Source organism: Sminthopsis crassicaudata, chromosome 1 (genome assembly GCF_048593235.1).
Source record: "Sminthopsis crassicaudata isolate SCR6 chromosome 1, ASM4859323v1, whole genome shotgun sequence".
NCBI lineage: Eukaryota > Metazoa > Chordata > Mammalia > Dasyuromorphia > Dasyuridae > Sminthopsis > Sminthopsis crassicaudata.
Window position 1 is genome coordinate 621,212,457 of NC_133617.1, and position 26,031 is coordinate 621,238,487.

At 31.8% G+C, this 26,031-nt stretch overlaps 1 protein-coding gene across 5 annotated transcripts in view; it reads left to right on the top strand.

Annotated features, from left to right (window-relative positions):
- The window catches only part of RICTOR (RPTOR independent companion of MTOR complex 2), a 129,587-nt gene that overhangs the window by 80,414 nt on the left and 23,142 nt on the right, over window positions 1–26,031 (top strand). For all 5 annotated transcript variants that reach the window (XM_074282616.1, XM_074282617.1, XM_074282620.1 and 2 more), the window contains exons 11-29: window positions 315–397; window positions 2,182–2,269; window positions 5,544–5,634; window positions 5,744–5,810; window positions 6,951–7,031; window positions 9,071–9,171; window positions 10,154–10,319; window positions 10,609–10,710; window positions 10,871–10,917; window positions 14,329–14,464; window positions 19,416–19,615; window positions 19,863–19,989; window positions 20,753–20,917; window positions 21,084–21,160; window positions 21,789–21,867; window positions 23,315–23,424; window positions 23,655–23,736; window positions 24,814–24,906; window positions 25,278–25,384. In XM_074282616.1, the coding sequence (XP_074138717.1) occupies window positions 315–397; window positions 2,182–2,269; window positions 5,544–5,634; window positions 5,744–5,810; window positions 6,951–7,031; window positions 9,071–9,171; window positions 10,154–10,319; window positions 10,609–10,710; window positions 10,871–10,917; window positions 14,329–14,464; window positions 19,416–19,615; window positions 19,863–19,989; window positions 20,753–20,917; window positions 21,084–21,160; window positions 21,789–21,867; window positions 23,315–23,424; window positions 23,655–23,736; window positions 24,814–24,906; window positions 25,278–25,384 (2,002 nt within the window). The remainder of the gene's footprint in view (window positions 1–314; window positions 398–2,181; window positions 2,270–5,543; window positions 5,635–5,743; window positions 5,811–6,950; window positions 7,032–9,070; window positions 9,172–10,153; window positions 10,320–10,608; window positions 10,711–10,870; window positions 10,918–14,328; window positions 14,465–19,415; window positions 19,616–19,862; window positions 19,990–20,752; window positions 20,918–21,083; window positions 21,161–21,788; window positions 21,868–23,314; window positions 23,425–23,654; window positions 23,737–24,813; window positions 24,907–25,277; window positions 25,385–26,031) is intronic.

A 26,031-nucleotide genomic window follows, 5' to 3' on the forward strand; every position in this document is an offset into this window, starting at 1 on the left:
TTAAAAAGAAAGGAGAGGAGCTTTCTGTTCTCTTTGTGATTTTTATTCCCTCAGAAAATCGTTTAACAGTGACCATAATAATTAAGCATTTAACATATATATCTATATCTGTATATATTTGAGTTTGAAAACAATAAGAAAATTAAAATAATTTTATAATCTTATTCAATACAGAAGTTATTTGTAATCACTGAAAAAATGTTAATTTATACTACTATGATATTTAAATTTTGACTATAGCTAAATTTTTACAGATCTTTCTTGTTTATTGAAGTATTTGATTGCAGTAGGTATTAATGTTTCTTTTCTTACAGGTATAATTAGTTTATGTAAGCCTGGCAACTCTGGGATCCAGTCTCTAATTGGGGTACTTTGTATACCAAATATGGAAATACGGGTAGGTAACATGCTTTGAGTGGTTGTTTTTTCTTGACATTTTAGCCACACCTCTCTTCTTGACAGATAGGGAAACAAAAGCTCTTTTCTGAGCTCCTGCTAAAGGCCAACCTGTATTAAAAGACAGGTAGGATATATAAACTCAAGTCTTTGGATTCTAAATCCAAATACATGGTTCCTTGTACCCCCCTTCAGTCAAAATAGAGACTCTGAAAATAAGGATAGTATTTCTTATACGTTTTAGTGTAGTAGAAAACAAAAGGGTGGAAATCAGGATAGCTGTTTTCCAGTTTTAGGTTTTATTTACTAGTTACATGATCCTGAGAAAGCAAATGACCCTGATAGACCTATTTTCCTCATCTTTTAAAAAGATAGGATAGAACTAGGTCATTGCTTAGGCCCTTCCCACTGCTAAGGTCCTATGGTTTGGTGTTTATACATTTTGTACTCCTATATATACGGTTAGTATTTTGTCACATGTATCAACACATTTGTTGTTATTTTTTTTGTCATGTCCATCTCTTTATGACCCATTTTGGGTTTTCTTGGCAAAGATACAGGAGTGATTTGTCATTTCCTTCTCTAGCTCAGTTTTACAGATAAGAAAAAAAATTGGGGCAAACAGGGTTAAATAAAAATGCCCAGGGTCACACCTAGGGTCTAAGGCCTGATTTGAACTCAGATCTTCTTGATTACAAGTCTGGCACTTTATTCACTGTTCCATCCAGTTTTATTTGCTTGTTTATTCCTTTAAAGAAAAATGTCCTATTGGAAAGTGCCATTATCAAAAATACTATTAGTATTTCTGATTTTTTTTTTTTTAATTAAGATTAGTAAAAATATACTGAATTACAAGGCACACTCAAATCATAGGACACACATAAACATAATAAGAGGCATTTGGGAGCACTCAGTGAATGTTTTTGCCACTGGTTCATTCCAGCTCTATAAGAAGATAGACAATTACTTAACCTGTCAGAACCCTCAGATGGATTTCTAAAATGATAAGAAATTTTTAGAGCAAGGAAAAGACAAGTCTTGATTGTAGTGCTTTCCCCCCCCCCAATTTTTTTATTTACAAATTTTGTAAATATTTTAAATATGTTTTCCTTCTTATTCTTTTGATTGAAGCAAGAAAGAGCAAAGCATGTTGGGTTGGAGATGAATAGAAATAGAGTTAGTAACTGTAAAGAACAAAAAAACTGAGGCAAAAGAATATAGGCAAATAGAAAGGAAGAGTGAGTTCAAGAGAATATAGCGCATAGTAGAAAGAGAGGTAATCTTGGCTTTAAGGAAGTCTTGGATTAAGTTCTATATTTGACACAGTAGTTTTCTCATTATTTTTATCATCAGATCATTCTCAGTGTCCAAACCACCTAAGACTGGATGTTGTACTAAAGGTTTTGGTCTACATTAGAAGAGTAAGCTTCATTGCATCATTGCAGTTTTTCTACTATCACCTCTCCCTTTGGTTTCACTGTTCTGCTTTTCTTCTCAAATAAAAACTATATATAGGACCAATGGTTTTTATAATTTTCTTTTAGCAAGAATATCCCAGAGATTTAAAAATCAACAAAGGTACATATACATCTCTTGTTAAATAAGGATTTACACATAGTGTTGGAGAGAGGGCATTAGACTTGAAATCAGATGTCTTGGGTCCCAGGTTTTATGCTTTCTAACTGGGTGAGTGGGCAAGGAATTTAACTCTTCTAAGCCTCATTTTCCTCTTCTGGAAAATATTCCTACCGTCTATATCACGAGATTATCTTTTAATACTTACAGAGGGGTCTACTTGAAGTTCTTTATGATATATTTCGTCTGCCTCTACCTGTTGTGACTGAAGAGTTCATTGAAGCACTGCTCAGTGTAGGTAGGTATTGAGAACAAGATGTAGTCATTGATTGATTGACTCATCTTTATCCTGCTAGAAACTGTTGTTTTATAATTGTTCAGTTATCCCTTCCACATCGTAGGGTGCAATGCCTCCCTGATGTGGAAAGTACACTTAAATTTTTTAGACCCTCAATATCAGGAAAGAAATCTGAGTTGTGGTATTAAAAATATTATTATAAAAAAGATAAGTTGGTATTACACAATATTAAATATACATTTTATGCATTTGTAAGTTACTGAACTTTTTCTATGTTGTCTATTGGATTTTGCATGTCATCTGCAGCTTCTGTAAAACTCCCATTTAATTTCTTATGCTGCCATGTGATATATCAAAACCATATCTTTAAAAAAATTAAGATTTAAATAGTGGCACATGATAAAGCAAAATCGTGATGGGAAAAATCACAATGTGGAAGGGATAACTAAAATTCTTTTTCTTTAGAAAATATTAATCTTCCTAATAATAGACATCATAATCTGTTCTATTATTTTCATTACACCACATCTCAGATAAACAGACAAATTCTATTCTTAAAATTTTTACTTAAATATCTAAATGTTTTGTATGAAATCTTTCAAAATTTGTACATGAAAAAAATTGCAGTTGCTTTATGGTATTATCATAATTAATATTAAATTATAATTGTTTCAGATATAGCTAGGGTACCCTTCAAAATTCCCTAGTAGCCAAAAAAAACTTAAGATCTCTTAATTATTGATTTCCAGAACCTAGTTTAACCCCATGTTTATGAGGATGACTATTTCCCACACAGATGGGAGGGGACATAATGATGTCTGATTTATTCCTTTTTATAGTTAGGAAGAGAAAGAATGATCAGATTGAAGTGAAAAACTGTAACTCATTTTAAAACTTAATTACTTTTTACTTAATTAATTAAATTACTTAATTACTTTTGTTTTTTCTATAAATCCAGAAACTGTAGAGAGAAAAATTTTTAATAGCACCACAATCAGTACCTGAGATTAAGGAATTTTAATTTTCTCTGTATATTTCCTTAACATACTTGTTTTAATTGATTTATGAAATGAAAAAAGATAAAGAAAATAAAAATCAAGTCTTGCCACTTCTATTTTATAAATCAAAATAGGGAAAGATGTAGCTAGAAAAGAATTAATATGAAAAATGACCAAGAAAGTAATTTTGAAGTATATCCCAAAATGTATTAAGTTGTGCATATTCTTTGACCCTTTGATACAAGATTAATAATCCAAAGATATCAAAGAAAGTAGAAAGTAAAAGATCCATGTGTATAAAACTATTTGTGGCATCTTTTTTTGTGAAGGCGTACATAATTAAACAGTGAAAGCATTCTCAATTGGGGAATGGCTAAAAAACTTATTGTAGGTTAATATGATGAAATACCATTATGCTGAATTGATAAAGGATTTGATTTGAGGAAAACAAAGAATACTTAGATGAACTGATGCAGAATTAAAGTGAGTAGAACCAGGAAAACAACTTATGCAGTAACAATATTGTAAAGATAATCAACTTTAAAAGACTTTAGTAACTAATCAGTTCACTGACCAGCCACAATTCTAAAGGACTTGTGGAGAAAGCTACTTTCCTCTAGACAGAGCAATTGAAGCCAGTGCAGATTGAAACATTTTCTTCTTCATTTTCTCTTGTATTTATTTGAGGTGAGGTAAAATATCTGAAGAGCAAAACTATACATATTTGAGTTGATTTTTTTTTTGTTTGTTTATCCTTTTTTTTTCAATGAGTAAGATCAGGGAGAAAAGGCGAAAATTTGGAATTGAAAATAAAATTTTAAAAAATAGCTTAATTTTTTTTTAAAATGAACACATGCTCACACACATACACACACACACACACACACACACACACACAGGTAGGTAACTACTTGTAGGTAACTACAAGCTTACATAGTTTATACATACAGTTTCCTTATGTAAACTTTTAGTTTACATAAGGAAACAATGCCATCTGGCTTTTAGGTTAAATTCATTTAGTCTTTTTTTTTTTTTTTTTCCTTGAGGCTGGGGTTAAGTGACTTGCCCAGGGTCACACAGCAAATTCATTTAGTCTTGGAATACTTTGTAGTAGTATTTCTAAATTAGTTGTTTTCTGTTCTGAATACTATCTTTATTAGGGAATTTAACAAATCATAGTGTGCCCAGCTTTCTACATGTACTCTCTGGAGAGAAAAACTTGGAAACAATGTTATTTATGTGTTATATCCTATCTTATTGAAAAAAACTGAATATTTAGCTTTGAGAGAATTTAGAATGAAACAAGTATCATTTAAGTGCTTGATTCTGTGCTAAGTACTAAGAAAAAGATAGCCTTTGCTCTCTGTGGGCTCACAGTCTGATAATAGGAAGACAATATGTAAACAACTTGGTACAAACAAGCTATCTGCAGACTAAAGGAGAAATAGTTAACTGAGGGAATGCATTAAGGTATCAGGAAAAGCTTCCTGGATAAGGTGGAATTTAGTTTATACTTGCAGGAAGCTGGAGAAGCAGGTAGGCATAAGTGAGAAGATTAAACATTACAGCACTTTTTAAATAGAAAAAAGATACTTTGCTTCATTTTATTTTACTTGAAAGGGCAACACAGTGTCTTACCACAAATTACAGAGAGAGAGAGATATTTAAGTTTAATATAAAGAAGAGCTTCCTAACAATTAATACCATCCCCCAAAAGGTATGGCCTGCTTTGTGAGGTAGAATTCTAAGCAATTAAGATATTCAGGCAGATACTTAGTAACCTTTAGGTGAATTCTATAAAAGGATTTTGTCCTGAAGATAGGATTTAAAATTGATATTATCTAAGGTACTTTCTAATTATGAAATCCTGATTAAAGGAGACAGTGGAGGAACACAAGAGATCTAAGTTCACAGTTCTCAAACTGTATTATTAAACTCTAAATAATCAATATTTATCTAAACACATATCCATTGTAATTTTTTTAATTTAAGTATTAAATGTCTGTTTTTAAGAAGTGATATATATATATATCACTTCTTAAAAATATATAATATGTATGTATGTATGTATGTATATATATATATATGGATTTTTTTAGCTGTTCTCTGACTCAGACTTTTTGTCTGATAATCTTCCAGATTTCTTTTGAGTACAATAGAACATTACCAAAAGTAAGGATGTTTGGTGGTGGTCCTTTTTCTTTGTTTTTGGGTTTTTTTTAAAAAGCTATAGTTGGTACATTTCTTTATTCTTAATTGATTTTCATTGTTTTTAGATCCAAGTAGATTCCAAGATTGTTGGAGACTTTCAGATGGCTTTGTAGCAGCTGAAGCTAAAACTATTCTTCCCCATCGAGCCAGATCCAGGTAGAATTTAGTGACAGGAGATTGTTGTTTTTATTAAAATTAGTGTTTTTCCCTAAAACAATAATAATGAAAATCCATTTAAATTTTTTTTGTGTTAATTTGTTTCTAGACCAGACCTCATGGATAATTATTTGGCACTGGTACTTTCTGCTTTCATTACTAATGGACTTTTAGAAGTAAGTAAAACTATTACAAATAATATTTCAGGATTTAATTTTTTTTTTTTTTTTAAGATGATTTCTTCAAAACAGCAAAATTTACTTAATGTATAAAAATAAGAGCCAATATTAGAACACTGGATTAGGAGTGAAAAGACTGGTTTTTGTTTTCTAGATAGTGAGAATAAAATAATTCTTTGTTAGTTTAATTCATAAAATTGTAATAAGGAAGTATCAAATGAGCTAATTTACCTTAAAGAACTCTATAAATGACATAAAAATTAATTCAATTTAACACACATTCATTAAATACTTATTTTGTATATCACACTGTGCTAGATAAGATATGCAATCCTACCTTCAAAGAACTAATAGTGTTGGTAGGTGTCTGCAAAACACAAATAATACAGAATTTTCCTTAATAACATCATAAGGAATTGCAAACAAATTACCCTGTGAAGTCCAAGAAGGTGAGAAATCATCATAGGAAATCAAGATAAGTTTTGTGAAGGAGTGCATTTGAGATGAACTGTAAAAGAATGTAAAAATTGTAAAGGGGTACAGAGGAACTGAGAAGGAAGATATTCTAAATGAAAGAATACAAAAGATGCAAAGTGTAGGACTTCTTATGAAATAGTTTGATTTAGTAATTGACATATGTATAAGAAAATAATGAAAATACCTAATGGTATTAAATAGTGAGGATCTTGAATCATAGCAAAAGAGTTTGAAATTTAAAATGAGTAATAATATGGTCATATTTACACAGAATGATTCTATAGTCTGATAACTTTTTTGGACTGGAGTAACAAAAATTAAAGGCTTGAAGCCCTACAGTCAGTTCTCCTATAACTTGTATTTCATTTTAAATCTCATATTTTTATTAGAATGTTTAGTTATTCTTTTTTTTAAGTTAAGTTAAAATTTAGTTCTTTAACTTTTAAATAAAAATAATTGCTTTGTTCAATATGTTTGCCTTAAAAAAATTTCTCTGGGTTTATACTGATGAAATGTGCTGCCTGCGACTTAATGAGGGCCAGTAAGAATATGAGAGAAGTATTTCTCAAGAGTGATTAAAAAGACCAATTAAGATTATGTACCATCAAATTATGATAAAATTAGCCTGAGATATTACAGCATTTTTTTTCCCCCCCAAAGGGTTTGGTTGAAGTAATAACAAGCAGTGATGACCATGTTTCAATTAGAGCTACAATCCTGTTAGGAGAACTTTTGCATATGGTAAGTTTAGTGTCTTATGAATTCAGTATATTATTTAATTAAGTTTATGACTTTATGAATAGCTGTATTTAGAATGAATTTTCCTTAGAATTATTGGAGGGAGGGGCATCTTTCTTGGACATGTCTCTTGATACTTATGTCAGTGTGTAGTAACCTACACACTACATATGCTTAACTGAAGTCTTTCTTATTTCTTCTTTTATCGTGGAGGTATCCCTGGGTTCTCAAACACAATGCCAGCAGAGCATAAATTTTGGCAGAGACTACCAAGCTGGAAAACCCCCCTGCAAGAGTGGGATCAGGGACAGACTTTTAGATTTGTTTGCCTTCAGAGCACTTCGTTACATAAATTCAGAGAGGGTCATCATTGACTGCAAAGTGTTGGATTTTTCAGCTTTAACAGCTCTCAAAAACATTCTTTGAAATCAGAGTTACATGCTGCATTGGTGACTTGCACCAATAATTCACAAATTATTATGGTCCATGCTTTTTAGATTAACAAACATTTGGATGTTAGTCTTATACTCATTTTATAGATTGATATTCCATAGCCATTCAATATCATAGCCATTCAAATCTTTAATTTTCTCCTAACTTCCCACTCCCAAAGCCAATAAACCACATGTAGCTGTTACCTAGTTGGATATGTAGCAGAAAACTCTTGTGGTCAGATTACTACTGTGTGTAAAGAAATTCATACAAAATTATCTTGTTTTACTAGAAATGTATGTATAGTCTATGTTTGGGAGAATTTTTGTTTGCCTTTCTTGCTGTGTCAGCAACATCTGAACTGGGGAACTATTTTATGTAAACTATTTCTCCCATGAAGACTGATTCTCTCCACTATTGATGGTCTGGTATTAGAATTTAAATTTAGTTTAACAGACTGACATTTAAAGTCAACAGTAGTTTATTTAACATATACTATGTAAGTTGTCTGTTAAATGTTCAGGATACAAAGGTGACAAACTAATAGAACTTACTCAAAGTAACCAAGATAATAGGGGAGGGAAAGGGTAAAAATAAATAAGATTAGTATACCTGGAAGGGATGGGTAAAAGCCAAAAAAAAAAGGCATACTTTATGGGTGAAGATAAAATAGTCCAATAATCTTTTTGTAATATATTGGCAAGTGAAATATGAGTAATTGCAAATTAATGAACAACTAAAGAATTCATTTTGACTTCCTTTACCCCCTATAATATTGATTACATATTTTTGCTACTTCACTAAGGAGCCACAGGCTTTGAAGTCTGACTTAGATTTGAAACCTGACCCTAAGACTTCCTTATAGTAAGAATATACCCTTAAACTTTTATTATTTTGTCTTATTTCCCCAGTGGGTATACCAATATTGTCTTTCCAAAAGACAAGCCAAATCAAATTCTCATTAAATGTATATTCAGATTTCTATTTAAACTGTAAGAATTGTTTAAAATTTTAATTTGAGAGTATGACTTAGAATAAGTTAGGCCCAATGATATCAGACTCACACATACTCAGGTAAGAAGTTTTTAAAGAAGATAAAAAATTTGAATTCAATTGAATGTCACTTTTAAAACTACATTGAATAAGACCTATAAATATTGAGCTATACATGATTTATTTGATGTAATTTAGGTATAAATATATTTTCCATATGCATATTTGTATATACATATATCCTCCACTGAAATCCTACTCAAGATATCTCATCTTGACATGGAAGTGACCTTGGATTCTTGAGCACAACTTTGGCGGGTCTTTCCAAGCTGGAAAAGTTTCAGATACAGGTGCTTCTTACCTGACTATGTCTGTTGTTTGAAAAATAACCTCAATGGTTTTGTAGAAACTTTTCTCTATAGGCCTGGCTGCAAGGTAATTTTATTTTTCAGCTACAACAGATAATAAAAGATTATTTTAAGGTATAGAGGAGTTGTAGTCTGCATTAGTAGAGGGAATTACCCCCACACTGATAGAGTTACAGATCATTTAAGAATTGAAATCAGCATTTCAGAATTTAGGGATTTATGGTATATTCATGTGGTATTTGTTTTTAGGCAAATACAATCCTTCCTCATTCACATAGCCATCATTTGCACTGTTTACCAACGCTAATGAATATGGCAGCATCCTTTGACATCCCTAAAGAGAAAAGACTGTAAGTATTAGCTATACAAGACCTTTAAAGATACTTAGCACGTGTACATTTTATTATATTATTTTAAGTTCACAAATATGGTATTTATGAAAATTTTTAGTGGATATAAGAAAAATCCTTAACAACATACAAAAACATATAGTATTTCTCTTGTTGATTATACAGTTGATATGACAGTAAAATCATATCAGGATTCTTTATTACTCTTGCCATGAGTTGTTTAGGAGTCATTCTTGGCAGAAAAAAAAAAAAAGAATTTATTTTCAACAATCATAATTTCAAAAAAAAAATAGTAGTGGAGAATTTGATTTTTTTAAAATATATTATTTTAAACATTGGAAACATGAAACCAAAATTGTATTATAGATACACACAGCTTTCTAAATTCTCAGTACTGAACTAGGCATAGACAAAGTTTGCAAAACTGAGAAAAAATTAAAAAATAAAGTTGTACTATCACTGCAGTTGTAATGCTTAAAACTTGGACCAGGAGGAGAGAAAGAGAGCTAAGGTTAAAAGGGGGAAGGTGGGCTTTTTGTTGGTTTGGTATAGATTCGCCATAGGGAATTAGAGAGTCATTTCAATTTAGCTTCATTTGTCCTTTCCTCATCCATATTTTAAAAATTTAAATGACTGTGCTTTGGCTGCACTTTTATGTCTGCTTTCTTGTTTAGTTCCACATTTACCACCTTGTACTCTTCCAAGACTATTCTACATTTTTAGGACTGAAAGTGTGAGACAGAATCAAGATTGCTAATAAATTTTGTAGCCCAATTGCATTACTTGTTTGGAAAAATCTGTAGAATTAACATTAGTGACTTTTTAATAGAAATACAAAGTAAAATGTGGCCCTATAATTTTTAAATTAACTATTTCTTGCATTAGAATTCTATAAGCTATAGTCTGATTTGCCATAGTAACAACTTTAACTAAATTTATGCTTTGTCATAGTAATAACTACAGATTTTTTTTCTTTTATTAGACGAGCCAGTGCTGCTCTGAACTGCTTAAAACGCTTTCATGAGATGAAGAAACGAGGGCCTAAACCTTATAGTCTTCATTTAGATCACATTGTTCAGAAAGCGATGGCATCACACCAAAAAAGGGATCAATACCTCCGAGTTCAGAAAGATATTTTTGTTTTGAAGGTATTTATGTGAAGCCTAAATTTAAGTGATTTTGACTTCTGGTGTTTCTTGATTCAAATGACATATAATTTTATTTTTAAAATATTTTAATTTTCTTATTTCTCATTTTCTTAATGTTATTTTCAACTTTAATAGTTTTAGATACCATTTTGATATTTATTATTGATTTATATTCTTAAACGATAAACTTTTTTGGTTTTGCATTGCAAATTTGGTTTTTAATTTTATGTCTATCTAATTAATTTGCTGCAAAATAATTTCTCTTCCCATTTTCTTTATAATGGATTAGGACACAGAGGAAGCTCTCATGACTAATCTTAGAGACAGCCAAGTGCTTCATCATAAGGAGAATCTTGAATGGAATTGGAATCTCATAGGCACCATTCTTAAGGTAGGACAAGTATTTTGTGATTTGATGAAATGGGTTTAAGTACATAATTCTTATTGCTTCACATCCTATTTTTGATTGTTGGTTTTTAATGCCTCCATAAATATTTAGGGATTGCTGGTTTGAAAGACAGTTTCTACATAATCGATTATCTTTTTTCTAGTGGCCAAATATAAATCTAAGAAACTATAAGGATGAACAGTTACACAGGTATGTAAGAATTACATAAATTCACTATTTAGGAAATATTACCATATAGTTGTTAAAATTAATCATTGAGTATCATATGCAACTTATATTCATTTTTTTTTTTTAATTTTAATATTAGGAAGTTTTTAGGTCTTTGTGGCCATGGGCAAGTCAATGTCTGAATGCTCCAGGCAACTCTCTAAAACTAATTTACAGACAAGTCTTTTTTGTAGCATCATTATGTGGAGGTTCTCCACACTGATAAAAATAATATTTTAATTAGAATAGATAAATTCATTAATTTGGACATAGTGGGTTGGGCTTTTTTTGTTTGTTTTTAAGTTCATAAATAGGTTATGGTATGTATGCTTCATGTAAACTTTTAAAATTCAGGAGATTTCTTATCTTTTGAAAATATATAATTTTGATTTCAGTTTTACTACAGATTAATCAGTTTAATAATTCACTAATTCTGAGTTTTTCATACTGACAAACATTGACAGAGTATTGTAGACTGGCATGACACAATGATAACAGGCACTCAGTGTCTGTTATTAATTTTTATAATGATTTGCTAGATTATTTTCAGCCTGATTTCCTCTATATACTACCAAAGTTGGTGATGGTTTTTAACCTGCCTCAGAAACTTCATTTTATTCTCCCCTTAAGTGATTTGTAGGCAATCCTTAACCATCCCGTCCTTTTCTCTATCCTTCTTCCCTTCCCTTAAGCCCAAGAGCAAATCTCCTTATTTCCTAAAGAGCAAGCCTAGTAATTGTGTGCAGTCTTAGATGCTCAGGACAGAGGTTAGTAGCCCCTCATCTAAATCATTCCATTGACAGTACATACAATTTTTCTCATGAGAAATGCTGAAATTTGGTTAATTTAAGCCATTTTGGGATAGGGAAAATTTAATATTTGTAAGATTTTCTTTCATAGAAAAACACATTTTTTAATAATTTAGATTTTCTACCAAGTTTTAATGATTATAATGATTGATATATATGAGACATCCATGTCATTGACATTTTTGGTTAATACTAATAAAAATAATATGAATTAATATTTATAGTACTTTAAAATTTGCAAATCTTATTTATTCTCTAGAAGATAGGTGCTGGTATTATTTTCTTTCTACAAGTGAGGGTTTGAGAGAGGTATAGTGGCTTTGACAGGGTAACATGAATAGGAAGTGTCAGAGGGAGCAATGGTACTTGACTCTCCTTGACTGCTAGCTTTATTTATCTATTACTTCACTTAACAAACACTCCCTGTGGTTCTGATGATAGTTAAATCTGAAATATGTGTAATAATATTGTACTGACAAAACAATGATTTAAAATTTTTTTTACATACTCAAAGCACACATACACACATTTCCATTCAGAATCTTGTCCTATAAACGTAAGACACTGTTCTCTTTTCTGTAGCAAAAAAGTGACATTTGATGACAAGCTGACAACAAGATGGGAATGCAAAGACTAATAGTTTGTAGTATTAACAAAATATTTTAAACATCTGTGATTTTTTTGAGTAGAGAATTCTCAGTGTTGAAATTCTTATCAGTGAGTGTCACAACCTCTATGATTTAGATAAGGCTCTAAGAAGTTGCCTAAGATTAAGTGATTTTCCCAGGGTCACACAGATGATGAGTGTCAGAGATGGGTTGCGAACTCAGGTCTTAATGACTCTTAATCAAGCATTATGACCTTTATGCTTATCCTTGATAAAATAAACTGTAGTAATCATCAAATTGAATTATTTCAAATTCACTTCTTTTGTTTTGTTTTTTGCTAATTTGTTAACCATGGAAGCTAAGAAATCAGAATTTTGAAACTTGCTTAGTATTACACATGACATGCTTTGAAGAATTATAGAAAAAACATCTTTTATACTAGACAGGAAGATTGACATCTAAGACACCCAATAACTTGCTCCCTCATCTATCTAGCCTCATTCACTATTTTATAACGCCTGTTTTTTTTCCTAGCCAAGTACTTTTCAACTTTGTAGTTTCTTTCGTGTGTTTTGTCATAAAATTCTTAGGTTACCGTACTACTGGTTAGAGCAGGCGTGGGAACCTTTATGGTGCCAGGATCATTTAGGTATTTAAGACATCATTCATGGGCCATAAAAAAAAAAAATTGTCAACTTAAAGAACTCAAGCAGTAGGGGTTGTGCCTGTAGTTGCCTTGCCAGGGTCAAGATCAAATGATTTTGCAGGTCTTTAAAGACCTAAACATACCCCAATTCTGATTTAGAATGAACTATGCTGCTTAGCATTTTTATCAATAACTTGGATAAATAAATAGATGTTGCATCCATCAAATTGCAGCTGGACAACAAAAGCTCATAGGAATAACTGTTATTGCCAACAGTAAGGATTTTAAAAAATATTGACAGACTTTAAAATGGTGAGCTGATATTTATCTGATGAATTAGGGATAAATCTCTTTACAGTTGGGTTCAGAAAATCATTTTCACTAATACAAAATGAGGATCATAAAGGCAAAAGGGATATAAAAGTAGGGAGGTAGTGTACTGTGAGCACAGTTTGATTTGACAGTTCCCAAAATGAATTCAATCTTATGTTGCCCTAATTGAAGATTCTTTCTAGACTATTTGGTCAATTTTGAGTGCTATAAATTAGAAAAGATGTTGTATATTTATATTTATGAGCTAAGAATTGTCTGTGGTAGGGTAATCAAGAAGGTGCTGAAACTTTATAAAGTACATTTGAAAAAAGTGAGTATCTTTATTTAATTTAAAAAATATTTCAAGGAACAGGTGATGACTATCCTTAAGTATTTAAAGGGATTATTTTATGAAAGAGTGTCTTAACTTATTTTAAATAGTCTCAGATGGCAAAACTAATATTGGTTAAAAATTTTAGGGAGACTTTTTAGGCTTGATATAAGGAAAAAATTCCCAATAATACATAATAATAGCTCTATATCCAAGAGTAGAGTAGAATTGATTTCTTTGCTAAATTTTCCCTCTTTTTCAGATCTTCATGTAAAGGTTAGTGATTGGTCACTGGGGTGCCTGATTTTATAAATTACTTTTTAGGAATTATACCAAAAGGTATCTTAGTAAAATAGAAATATTGATCCATTGTATTTCCTTCTCAAGATTTTATTCATAATGATCCATTTTTAGTTCATGGGCCGTACAAAATAGGAGGCAGGCCAGATTTGGCCCTCATGGCTATAATTTGGAAATCCCTGGTCAAGTCCTGCTCTCCACCCTCTACAGTGAACGAAAAGCAGTAAGCTAAGAGAATTCAATGATTTTCCCCAGTAAGTAGTGAAAAATAGGATTTGGTCTCATGCCTTCTATCAATAGGGCCTTTTATGTGTACTACAAATTATTTTAGATTTAGAGTGATTATTCCATTGTGAGAAAATACTAACTTTCTAATCTTAATCTTAGGTTTGTACGACGATTACTCTATTTTTACAAGCCCAGCAGCAAACTATATGCCAATTTGGATCTGGATTTTGCCAAGGCCAAGCAACTCACAGTTGTGGGTTGCCAGTTTACAGAATTTCTTCTTGAGTCTGAAGAGGTGAGAAATATCTTTCTTATCAGTAGTCATCAGATCAAATAATTATGCTTTGCAAGAATAAGGAAAACATTGGTTTTAATATAGTTATTCAGAATCAAGTTTAGGGAATATTATAAAAATAAAAGCTATAAAAATTTCTGTTTTCCATGTAAACCAAAGTCTGACGATATCTACGAGATTTTGTACAATGGCTAGATTCTGTGGCTATAGCATTCAGTTTGCCAACTTTAACTTGCTTTGAAATCTGGAGCCTGTGAAGAATTTTCTAGTACTTAGCCTCCATGAAATATCTTCCATCACCTTGCTTCCTTTATTATTTTTCATTCCTGCTTGTCTTTCCATATAACCAGAAGCCAGGAAAACAATCTAAAGGCAGGAGTAGAGAAAGTTTTATTAACTGTACATGTTGACAGAGATAATGTAGATTCCCCACCAACTCTCATCGAAAAGATAGTTACCTACTGGATTCACCTCTGGCACTCTGATTTCTTTCTCTTTTCAGTAATACTGCACAACTGTAAAATAAAATTTTTTTATGTAGTAAATAATATTTTCATTCTTGATTAGAAATGGAAATGACGTTTCTTCTTCCCACTTAAATATTAACTCCTTTTGGTCAGGGATTGTTTTTAGTTTTGGAGTATTTAACCTAAGCATGAATCTTTCCCATAAAGTGAATGCCTGCCTGGGAAGGTAGCTTCTTAGTATTCTAGCCATCTTGTACTGATCATTGATCCCTCTCAGCAATCTCTGTAGTTCCTTGTAGCTCCACCTTCACCAGTCATCTAATCCTTTCCTCCTCTTCCCTCAGCTTCTAGCTGCACATACCCTGGGAGTCCTCCACCCAGAGACTGAACCTCTAGGATTATACAAGAACTCAATTCCCAATGCTAAACATACCTACCCTATGCCCATAATTCTAAATAGCATTTCCATCCTCACTCCATTCTCTGTCCCTTAATACCTGGCTTTTTTATTCCCTTTTCCTTTAACTAAGTAACCCTCCCCCCCATGTACTCTTCTAAAGCTTCCCACCTCTTCCACTGTGCTTTCTTCAATGTCTGCTTCATGAGAACAAACTTGCTTTTGTCTTAAAAATTTTCTTTTTTCATTCTTTCTATATTCTTGCACTGAGACTGGGCCACTTATTCCAACACAGGTTATACTTTCAGCTTCTCTCTCTCCCCCAAACTCATTCACTTATAGCACAGAGAGAGTTGGAAGAGTCCTTGCTTCCCCACTTAGGCTTCTAGGTTCTCATTTAAGGTTCATTCTATCCATATTTATCCTGTTTGCATGATACTTGCTCAAGTACCTTTGTCTTCTACTTCTTTCATGACCTCCTCTACCCAACCTTAGCTACATGCAGAAATGGTCAGAAATGATCTTATCATCCACAAGTATTTTTCACCATATATATAAACTTTGAAGTTTTCTTATTTCTCTATACTGTGTCCTTGAGTTCTTGGCCCCCTTATTATAGTATGCCCTGCCAGCTCTTAACCTTGGTTCACCTTCACCATTCACCATCTTTTCTCTTAAACATTTGCTGCTAAGCAAAGATGGAAAAAATCATGAAACTCTCCTCACTGGTTCAACCACAGATTTATATTACATAATCTTAACTGACCCTTCAGTGCTGTGAAATAGTCTTACTGTTCCTTCATTATCAATTCACTGCCCTACTTTTCACAGTGGCTCTTTCAAGCATTCTAATTCTTCAGTCCCCCATGGCTCCTTTTCCCATCCTTTCAGCTGAAAATTTTGCCTCATTTCTTTCAAAAATTTGAATCAATTTTTTGGGCGCTCCCTCTTCTCTCCTTATCTCACATCACTTAGATGCATTTTAGCCACTCTGTTCTCACATAAAGAGGTAATCTTTCTCTTTGCCAGGGAAAACCCCTCAATCTGTACAAACTTATCTAATCTATCTTTCTATCATCCATACTCTTTATTAACCTTTAATCTCACTATGTTTCCCTAGTATCAGGAAGTACTCCCAAGTTTCCCCATCCTCAAAACTTATTCAACCCATCTCCTCTAGATATGTATTATTTCTTCTCATTCATGGCTAAACAGCTTACATAGGAAGGCCAACTGTAATTGGTGCCTCCATTTCCTTTCAGTCTCTTTCTAAATTTCTGCAGTCTGGTGTCTTGTCATCATTGAACTGTGACTGCTCTTTCTACTCACCAATGATGCCATAGTTTTTTTAGTCCTTATCCTGGATTATCTGTAGCCTTCGATACTGTTTATCATCTACTTCTTCTTGATACTCTTCCTTCTCTAGGTTTTTATAACATTGTTTTCTCCCGGTTTTCCTGCATGTCTAACTGTTCCTTCTCATCTCTTTTATTGGATGTTCTTTCTTTACCACTTTCTCGCATGAAGAGGCAATTTTTGTCCTGCCTAAGGCAAACTTCTGCATATATACTCATGTACTGGCAATGATCTTGTTCTTCTCATGAGGTGCTCAGCTGAACTCCTTGCTTTTTCACTGACTGAAAAAAAAGAAATCTTCCATCACTTAGATGCCTTCTACTCCTTCATTCCTGCTAATACTCATTAACTGCAAGTGTACCCTGAGGCTTTGGCCTGGGCCTTATTCACATCTTCCTCTAATTTTTTTTGTATCTGTTGCTCAAATCTATTTATTTACCCCAACCTCTCTTCTGATGTCTGGACTTACATTTCTGACTGCCTGTTGGATATGTTAAAGTGAATATCCTATAGCCATATTACTGAACATGTTGAATACCTTATTCTTCTCCATAAACCTTCCTCTCTTCTTAATCTCCCTTTTGCTGTGGAGTATATCTCCATCTTCCCTGTCACCCATTTTAAGTGTTATTCTTGACTTCCTCACCCAATCTTTTGCCAAGTCTTTTTGAAGCTATCTTCAGAACATTTTTTTGTCTTTACTCTCCTTTGACACTGTAAACACCCTGATGCAGGCCTCACATCTGAACTATTGCATTAGCCTGTTTGGTCTCCCTTCTTCAAGTTTCTCCCTACTCCAGTCCATCCTCCATTAAAATGTCAATTGCTTTTCCTAGATCATAGGACTGGCTATGTCATTCATTTAGCTCTAATAGCACTTTTTATTTCCAGGATCAAACCAAAAATCCTCTTTTGGTATTTAAAACCTGTCTCTTTACATCTTACTCCCCCAACTATATGTTTTGTAATCCAGATAACATTGGCATATTTGTTGTTCCATGCCTAAGATACTCAATTTTCTGATTCTGGGCATTTTTAGTGATAGGCCTTACTCCCAAGTCTGGAATGCTTTTCCCTCATCTCTAATTTCTTGGCTTTCTTTAAGGCCCAGCAAATATCTCACCCTTGTGCAAGAAGCCTTTCTTGAATCCTCCTTTTGAAAAATGCATTTCCTCTGTTTATTAGCTCTCTTTTATCCTGTTTATACAGTTATTTGCATGTTGTCTTCCTTTATTGAACTGTGACCTTGAAAGCACAAAATACTGCTTTAGGTTTTTTGGGGGGGGAGGGGTTTGCCTATCTTTCTATTCTTTTAGCTAGTTACTGGTGGATGGTAGGCACTTAATGACTCTTTGTTGACCTGGAAGATAGTGAAGCAGATGGTTTAGCAATGCCTAAAATACAATACATGCCAACAAATACCAGACAAAGCTTCATAAATTCAGATTAGTATGGTCTTTTATATACCAAATCTGATTGATATTATTGATAAAATTTGTTAAAAGATTATTTTTCGATAGTAATTTTTTGGTAAGTAAAATTCTTAGTTCTATGTTGCACAAAATGTATTAAAAGTTCTCAATAAGTCTTAGTGCACTATGTAAGCTTAATATTTCTTGACTAAGAATAATGTTATTAATACAGCAAATTGGATTTAAATGGACTGAGATCTATTTTTTTTTAATAGTCCTAGAATGATAAATGAAAAAATCACAATAACATTTTGATTGTAATAAAACTTTTTTATTTGCCAGGTAAGAAAATAGAGTTTATTACATATTTCTTTAAGTCAAATATGCACATTGTTAGTGGTACACAATTAGGAAAGTGTTATGGATCAGTTACATAAAATTGGCTCTTGCTTTCCATTGAATAACTTAACATTATAATTGAAGGAAACTGTGTTTATTAACATTTTACTATTTCACAGAAAGACTTACAGTTTCCAAGACAAAAATTAGTTTTAGAATATTAGTGCTTGAACTAATGTTTCTTTCCCTAATTTGTGAATCAGCAGTATATTTGATTTGATACCGGACATAAACTTGTTTTTTGTTTTGTTTTGTTTTTTGAGTTTTTCTATGCACATTTTATTAGGAATATTTACTTATGTGTTCAGAATATACATAGATTAAAAATATGACATAGTTGTTTTATTTTTTTAGTAACTAATTGTTTGCACTTGAGTATAGCAGTCAGTATATTTGCTAAATAGTATAAGCAGCTTAGTGGCTCTGTGAATATTATTGTGAGCCTAGAGTCAAGAAGACCTGAGTTCAAATCCAGTTTTAGACACTTACTGTGTGACCCAATGAAAATCACTTAACCTGTTTGATTTAGTTTTCTCGGAAATGGAGATAAAAATAGTAATCAACTATAGTAATAATAATCTGAATGATGGGGATGATGGAATATGCACAATTATCTCCTATTGTTGTTGTGAGGATCCAGTGAAATAATATTTGTAAAAAGTCCTTTGTACAGTTTATGGCACATGATAAGTGCTATAAAAACTTTTATTCTCATTTCTCCTTGCTAATATCCAATTTTTTTGGTCACTTAGGCTTTCTTGATTTTTTTCATCTGTTTTGACCTCTCCCACTTTCTCTTCCTAGTTTATTTCTTCATGCTCCCCAATTTCCTGATGATTTTTTTTTTTTGTACTAAGATGAATTTAGTATCAAAGAGCCTTACTAATCTTTTCCCTTTTTATTATTTCTATTTTCTTTAGGATGGGCAAGGATACTTAGAAGAACTAGTAAAAGACATTGTTCAATGGCTTAGTTCCTCATCTGGAATGAAACCTGAACGAAGCCTGCAGAACAATGGTTTATTGAGTACTCTTAGTCAACACTACTTTTTATTTATTGGAACACTTTCCTGTCATCCGCATGGAGTTAAAATGCTAGAAAAATGCAGTGTATTTCAGTGGTAAGTATCCTGCAGTTTATTTTTTCATATAGTCCAACTTGTTTTTTATTCTAAGTTTAAAAAAAAAAAAAAACTTTTGCTTTTGTGTTTGGTTAAAATGTACATCTGGTCACTTAAACATTTAAAAAATACAAAAAATTAAACAGAAATAATGATTTTTTTGACATTTCAGTTTCCTGTTGTGCATTACTCTGTTTAATATACAAAATCAATTCTAACATCTTTATTTTTCTTACTTTGTCCCTAGTCTTCTTAATCTTTGTTCCTTGAAGAACCAAGATCACTTATTGAAACTGACAGTTTCAAGTTTGGACTATAGCAGAGATGGATTGGCCAGAGTTATCCTTTCCAAAATCCTAACTGCAGCTACTGATGTGAGTGTTAACTTAGCAAAGAAACATACATTTTATGAACAGCCTAAAACATTAAATTTAAAATTATTTGGAAATACTGGTTAGTAGCTGTGGTAACCTTAGTAACTTGTACATTTCTTTTCATACTTCTAACGCATCTGAACCATCTGTACTATAGTTCCCGTTATGCAATGAATACTTCAACTCCTATTTTCTTCTCTTTTCAATAGCTGGCCTCTATGTCTAGAATGTACTCGTTCCCCTCTTCTGCCTTTTAAAAATTCTAACTCAGCTCAAGTGCTTCCTTCTACAAGAAGTTTCTTTTTCTGATTTAACTCCTAGTGCCCTCCCTCCCCAAATTATTTTGTATTTGTGTGTGTTTACACACAATTTGTCATTGAATAAGATCTTAAGTTCCCTCAGCACATGGACTTCTTTTTTTTACTTTGTATATTCAGCATTTACTATTATACCTGGATGAAGCCAAAGAGGTCTTCATTTACTTCATTTGACACATGATATGGACAATAAAATATCTTCTTAACAGAAATGATAATCATTCTTGACACTTTTTTGTGTGTGGCTTTTTTGTCTTGACATGATTCCTATAATTAGCATTGTATTTTATGCCACAACAAAAATATTTCAGTGTAGGAGATGAGCATGGTGACAAAGGGATAAGGTTACTTCTTGTTAAAATGATATGAAAAGTCAGATTCTTTAAAGAAAGACAAGCATATTTGACAAATTTCTCATTCCCCCCCCCCCTTTTTTTTTTTTACAGGGCTGTAGGCTGTATGCAACAAAACATTTAAGGGTACTATTAAGAGCTAATGTAGAGTTCTTCAGTAACTGGGGCATTGAATTACTAGTGACTCAACTTCATGATAAAAATAAAACTATTTCCTCTGAAGCTCTTGATATCTTAGATGAAGCATGTGAAGACAAGGTGAATATTTTCTTTTAGTTATGAAATACTTGAGTGTGAGTTTAAAAAAAAATTCACTTTTAAAATAATGAGACTATAACTAAATTTATTTCTCAATTTGCATGAATGATTGATTATTGGTAATTGGAGTTTTTGACCAATTGATAATTTGTCTGTTTCTTTTTAGGCCAATCTTCATGCTCTCATCCAGATGAAACCAGCTTTATCTCATCTTGGAGACAAAGGTCTGCTTCTCCTTCTTAGGTAAATATTAAGCAAAAGTTTTATTTTCTTCGATATGGATTTTTTTGTGTGTTTATTGGTTTGCTTTTTTCACTTTCATCAACTACATTAGTCCTTATAGAATGTGCATAATAAGACTATTTGGAAAATTATATTTTCCTTAGCAAGTAGTTCTCCATAGTTTGCAAAGAGAATATATTTCAAGAATTTAGACTCTTTAGTTTTAAAATACTTTGTATTTTCATGTACTCCTTTTTTATTTTTACTTTCTTATATTTTATTTTTCTTTTTCTTACTATGTAGTCTCATTTATCAGAAAAGATTTTGTTAGATTGTACTGAGTAGAATTCTAGGTAGGAAATTTGGTTTTATGGCTGTACCTGTATGCTTTTAGATGATTTAAATTTCAATTTCCTCATCTGGAAAATTACATGATTTAATTAATTAACTTCCAAGGTTAATTCCAACTGTTAATACTATGACTATAGTTTCATTTATCTGTTTGTAAAGAATTTTTAAAGTATCTTATGATTAAAGGTAATGTACAAATGGAAGAATCCTCAGTTTCTTACTTATGGAAGATATATTTCTCAAAAGTAGCACTTTACAAATTCTGGGTATTCAATTTTTAATTTCTTTTATTTTATAGATTTCTATCCATTCCGAAGGGGTTTTCCTATCTAAATGAGAGAGGTTATGTAACAAAGCAAATGGAAAAATGGCAAAAGGTAATGATTAATTAAATCAGAAAATAAAAGGTTTAGAATTTTGGAGGTAGAAAGTTACAAATTTGATATGGTTAGAAGGCTTTAAACAATGTGTCATGTGTTCCTATTAACATTGCATTTCATGCCACAATAAATTTGATATTTTCTACTTATCTGTGGAATTGATATTAAATTTCCATAATTCCAGTTTTCTGAATGAGGTGCAAAAATACATGTTCTTATAGAGATACTTTTTCTTGTTCTTTTTAGTCAGCAGGGATGTAGACATTCCTCATAAAAATTTCCTCATGTCTTATTGAATATTAAAATCATTATATTCTAGAGGTTTTTTTTTTTCTTTTTTATATTTTTTATTAATTTTATAATTATAAAAAATTTTTGACAGTACATATGCATGAGTAATTTTTTTTTTAAATAACATTATCCCTTGTAGTCATTTTTCCAAATTTTTCCCTTCCTCCCTCTACTCCTTGCCCTAGATGACAGGCAATCCCATATATATTAAATGTGTTATAGTATAACCTAGATACAATATATGTGTGTAAATCCATTTTTCTTGTTGCACTTTAAGAATTGGATTCTGAAGGTATAAGTAACCTGGGTAGAAAGACAGTAGTGCTAACAGTTTACATTCAATTCCCAATGTTCCTTCTCTGGGTGTAGTTGTTTCTGTCCATTATTGATCAACTGGAAGTGAGTTGGCTCTTCTTTATTTTGAAGATATCCACTTCAATCAGAATATATCTTTATACAGTATTGTTGTTGAAGTGTCTAGTGATCTTCTGGTTCTGCTCATTTCACTCAGCATCAGTTCATGTAAGTCTCTCCAAACCTCTAGAGGTTTTTTTTTAATGGGTTTTACATTCTATAGCATTCTATGGCTGTTTTATGCCAAAAATACATAAATACCTCCTTTAAACTAAGGAAGTGAGAAACCCAATAAAGCAAATAATAGCAATGTTGACAAAATTTACTTCAGGATAAAAATTTACATAAGGCTCTTATGATAAAAAAATTTTTACTTAGGCATGAAAAATAGGATAGAGATTTTTGTGCAGCAGATTGAAGAAATTTTTTAAATTTTGGATTTCTTCTAGGGTTAGTTAATTTACTTTTGCTGTGCTCCCTTTAGAAATTTAACAAATGAGCAGCCCACAGAAACATATAGGCACTTAAAAATGATGAACAAATGGGAAATCTACGTATTTGTATGAATTCCCCCCCCCCCCCCCCCCGCTGGTTAAGTGACTTGCCCAGGGTCACACAGCTAGGAAGTGTTAAGTGTCTGAGACCTTATTTGAACTCGGGTCCTCCTGAATTCAAGGCTGGTCTATCCACTGCACTACCTAGCTGCCCCTGTATGAACTTTTCAAATGTTTTAAGTACTTGACTTCCTGTAGTTTTTCCTGTTGACATTGTGGAATATTAATACTGTGTTATCTTTTAGGAATACAATTCAAAATATGTTGAATTAATTGAGGAACAGCTTAATGAAGCACTTACAACCTATCGCAAACCAGTGGATGGTGATAATTATGTTCGTCGAAGTAACCAAAGGTAGTTATAGAAATAATTCATGCATCAATAACTAAATTTAAACAGTAATAAGCTAAATTTTGTTCTGATTATATTTCTACCTATCTAATCTTGTTTAATTGTGTATTAAATGTAAAAATCATTAAGCAAATGTCTGATTTTCTTTGACTAATAATATCAGTAATATTTTTAATTAGAGCATATTTAGAATGGATCACATAGGTTTCATCAAAACATTTTTGTTATACTAGATTACAGCGACCACATGTCTACCTGCCCATACACCTTTATGGACAACTGGTGCATCACAAAACAGGCTGTCATTTGTTGGAGGTACAGTACAATTTTAATTACCTTTTAGATTAGTTTATGGAGCATGGTTGAATTTTAAAACATGAATTTGTGAAGATGTATTTAGAAAAGAACATAAAGTAGCAATAAATTCAGTGGTATAATTAGGTCTTTCATGATTGATAGAAAACATTGGCAATCTGGGTTTTAACACATTTCTACATTTCACTGTTTGCAATATACTTATCTCAGTCTTAATATAGATATAGTAATGGATACTGATAAAGCTAGGTTCTGAGTTTTCACTGGAATATACAGAATCCCTGAGTAATTCCTTCTGCCAATACAGGCATCTTTTCTATTCTCTCATATAATCTTGAAGTGTTTCCTGGGAACTCTTAATTAAATAGTTAAATTTTCCCAGGATGATACAGCCAAATAGTCTCTGAAAGTAGAGTGTATTTTCTTGATTCCAAGGCCTAATCCTGTCCATTGTCCTACCCCTACAAATTCCCCCTGCATCCCTTTAGATGTGTATGCATGCACATGTGTATATACATGTATAGGCATATTATGTATATACTTATTATAATAGTAATTGTCAGTCTTTACAAGATAAATACCTTGCCTAAATTTAAGAACAAAACAGAAATAAAAGAGTATATTGTGAAGAAATTTATCATATATGTGTATGTGTTTATGTGTATACATAAATTTATATGAGTATATAGAGTTAGGCACATGTGACTTCTTTCATGGCTAGGCCAACCTCTGTTTAGATGATTGTTTGTGCTTTATAGATTAATAGTAAAATATATGATAGCATGCATGCATAACAAGGCTGTTTTGAAATACTAGGCCACAAAGAGACAACACAAGAAAAGGGAAGAGAATGGGTTGAAAATAAGAGGAATTTGTGAGGTAGTTGTGAAAAAGGCCACTACAAATTAAAAAGAATTCATAAAACTACAAGCTTTTAACTTGGATATTTGGAATTTGAAAAACTTATTTTTTGTTAATATTGTTCATGTAATTAGCTCATAATTTAAAATCAGGAGTTAATGGCAATAAAGGAAATCAAATATATTGTTAAATGTTTTTCCTTACTTCCTTATCTAGAGTGTTGTTCCAGATCTCAGTTACACGATTCGTTCACCAATGTTGGATAAGTGGGAAGGAGTAAAGCAGCTGAAAGCAGCCCTTTGGGCCTTGGTTAGTACTTAATTAGTATGTGATAAATATGTGATAGCTTTGCCATTTTCTAAATTCTTTACCTTTTTCATTTAATAGTATGTTGTCTTATAATTGTCAGTGGAATTTCTGTTATCAGGCTTAATTTTTTTCAAGACAAACTGTCTCTACTAATTTAAGTATTATATTCATTCTGAAAAGCAGACCTTTTCACAGTAATCTTTTTTGAAGACTTTGGTTGTGCCTGGGAAAAACGTTTTTATGTTTGTTTTAATTCCTTTGTCATCAGGAGTTTGTTGCACTTATCTTATATAAAAGGGTTTATTTTATATCTTTCTGTTTTGTAATCCTATCGAATAGTAAAGGAATTTATTTATTTATTTTAATTCTAGGGTAATATCGGCTCATCAAACTGGGGTCTTAACTTGCTTCAGGAAGAGAATGTGATTCCAGATATAATGGCATTAGCACAGCATTGTGAGGTTCTCTCCATTAGAGGGTGTGTATTTTTTTTTTTAACAGCAGTTTTTGCGTTTCTTTAGCATAAAATACTTTGATCATTAGATAATAAACCTCAAAAATATTTGACCCATAATTTCATAACTACTGTAATTGAAATGTTGACTATGAAGTAACTTTCTGTCTTATAAATCATTTGTGATAAAAAGATCACAGTTTAGATTATGACTTTCATTAGAAAATATTTATTCTAACTTACTTGTTTATTGATGAGGAAACTGAGACCTAGTGAAGTGAAATGGCTTGCTTCAGGTCTCACAGGGAATAGGTTTTTTCTGTCTCTTGATTCCTAAGAATTACTGTAAATCTTAACAAATTGACGTCAGATAATTAAAGAAACTTGCTTAAGAGAAATCACAAATTTACTTCCATTTTGGTCTCTTCCTAGTCCAATTCATTTTTTACACAGATAAAAAAAAAATAATCTTTCCAAGTAAAAGAAAGATTGAACTATGGTCAATACAGGTTTGACCATAATATCATAAAGGACTTCTAGTCTTTCTGGTCACCTTGGTTTACAATTTAGCAGTTAATCCATCATCTTCATCTTTTCTTATGCCTCATATCAATTATTTGCTTGGTTTTGTCAATTCTGTTTCCACCAGTTCTGTTTAATCCCATTCTCTC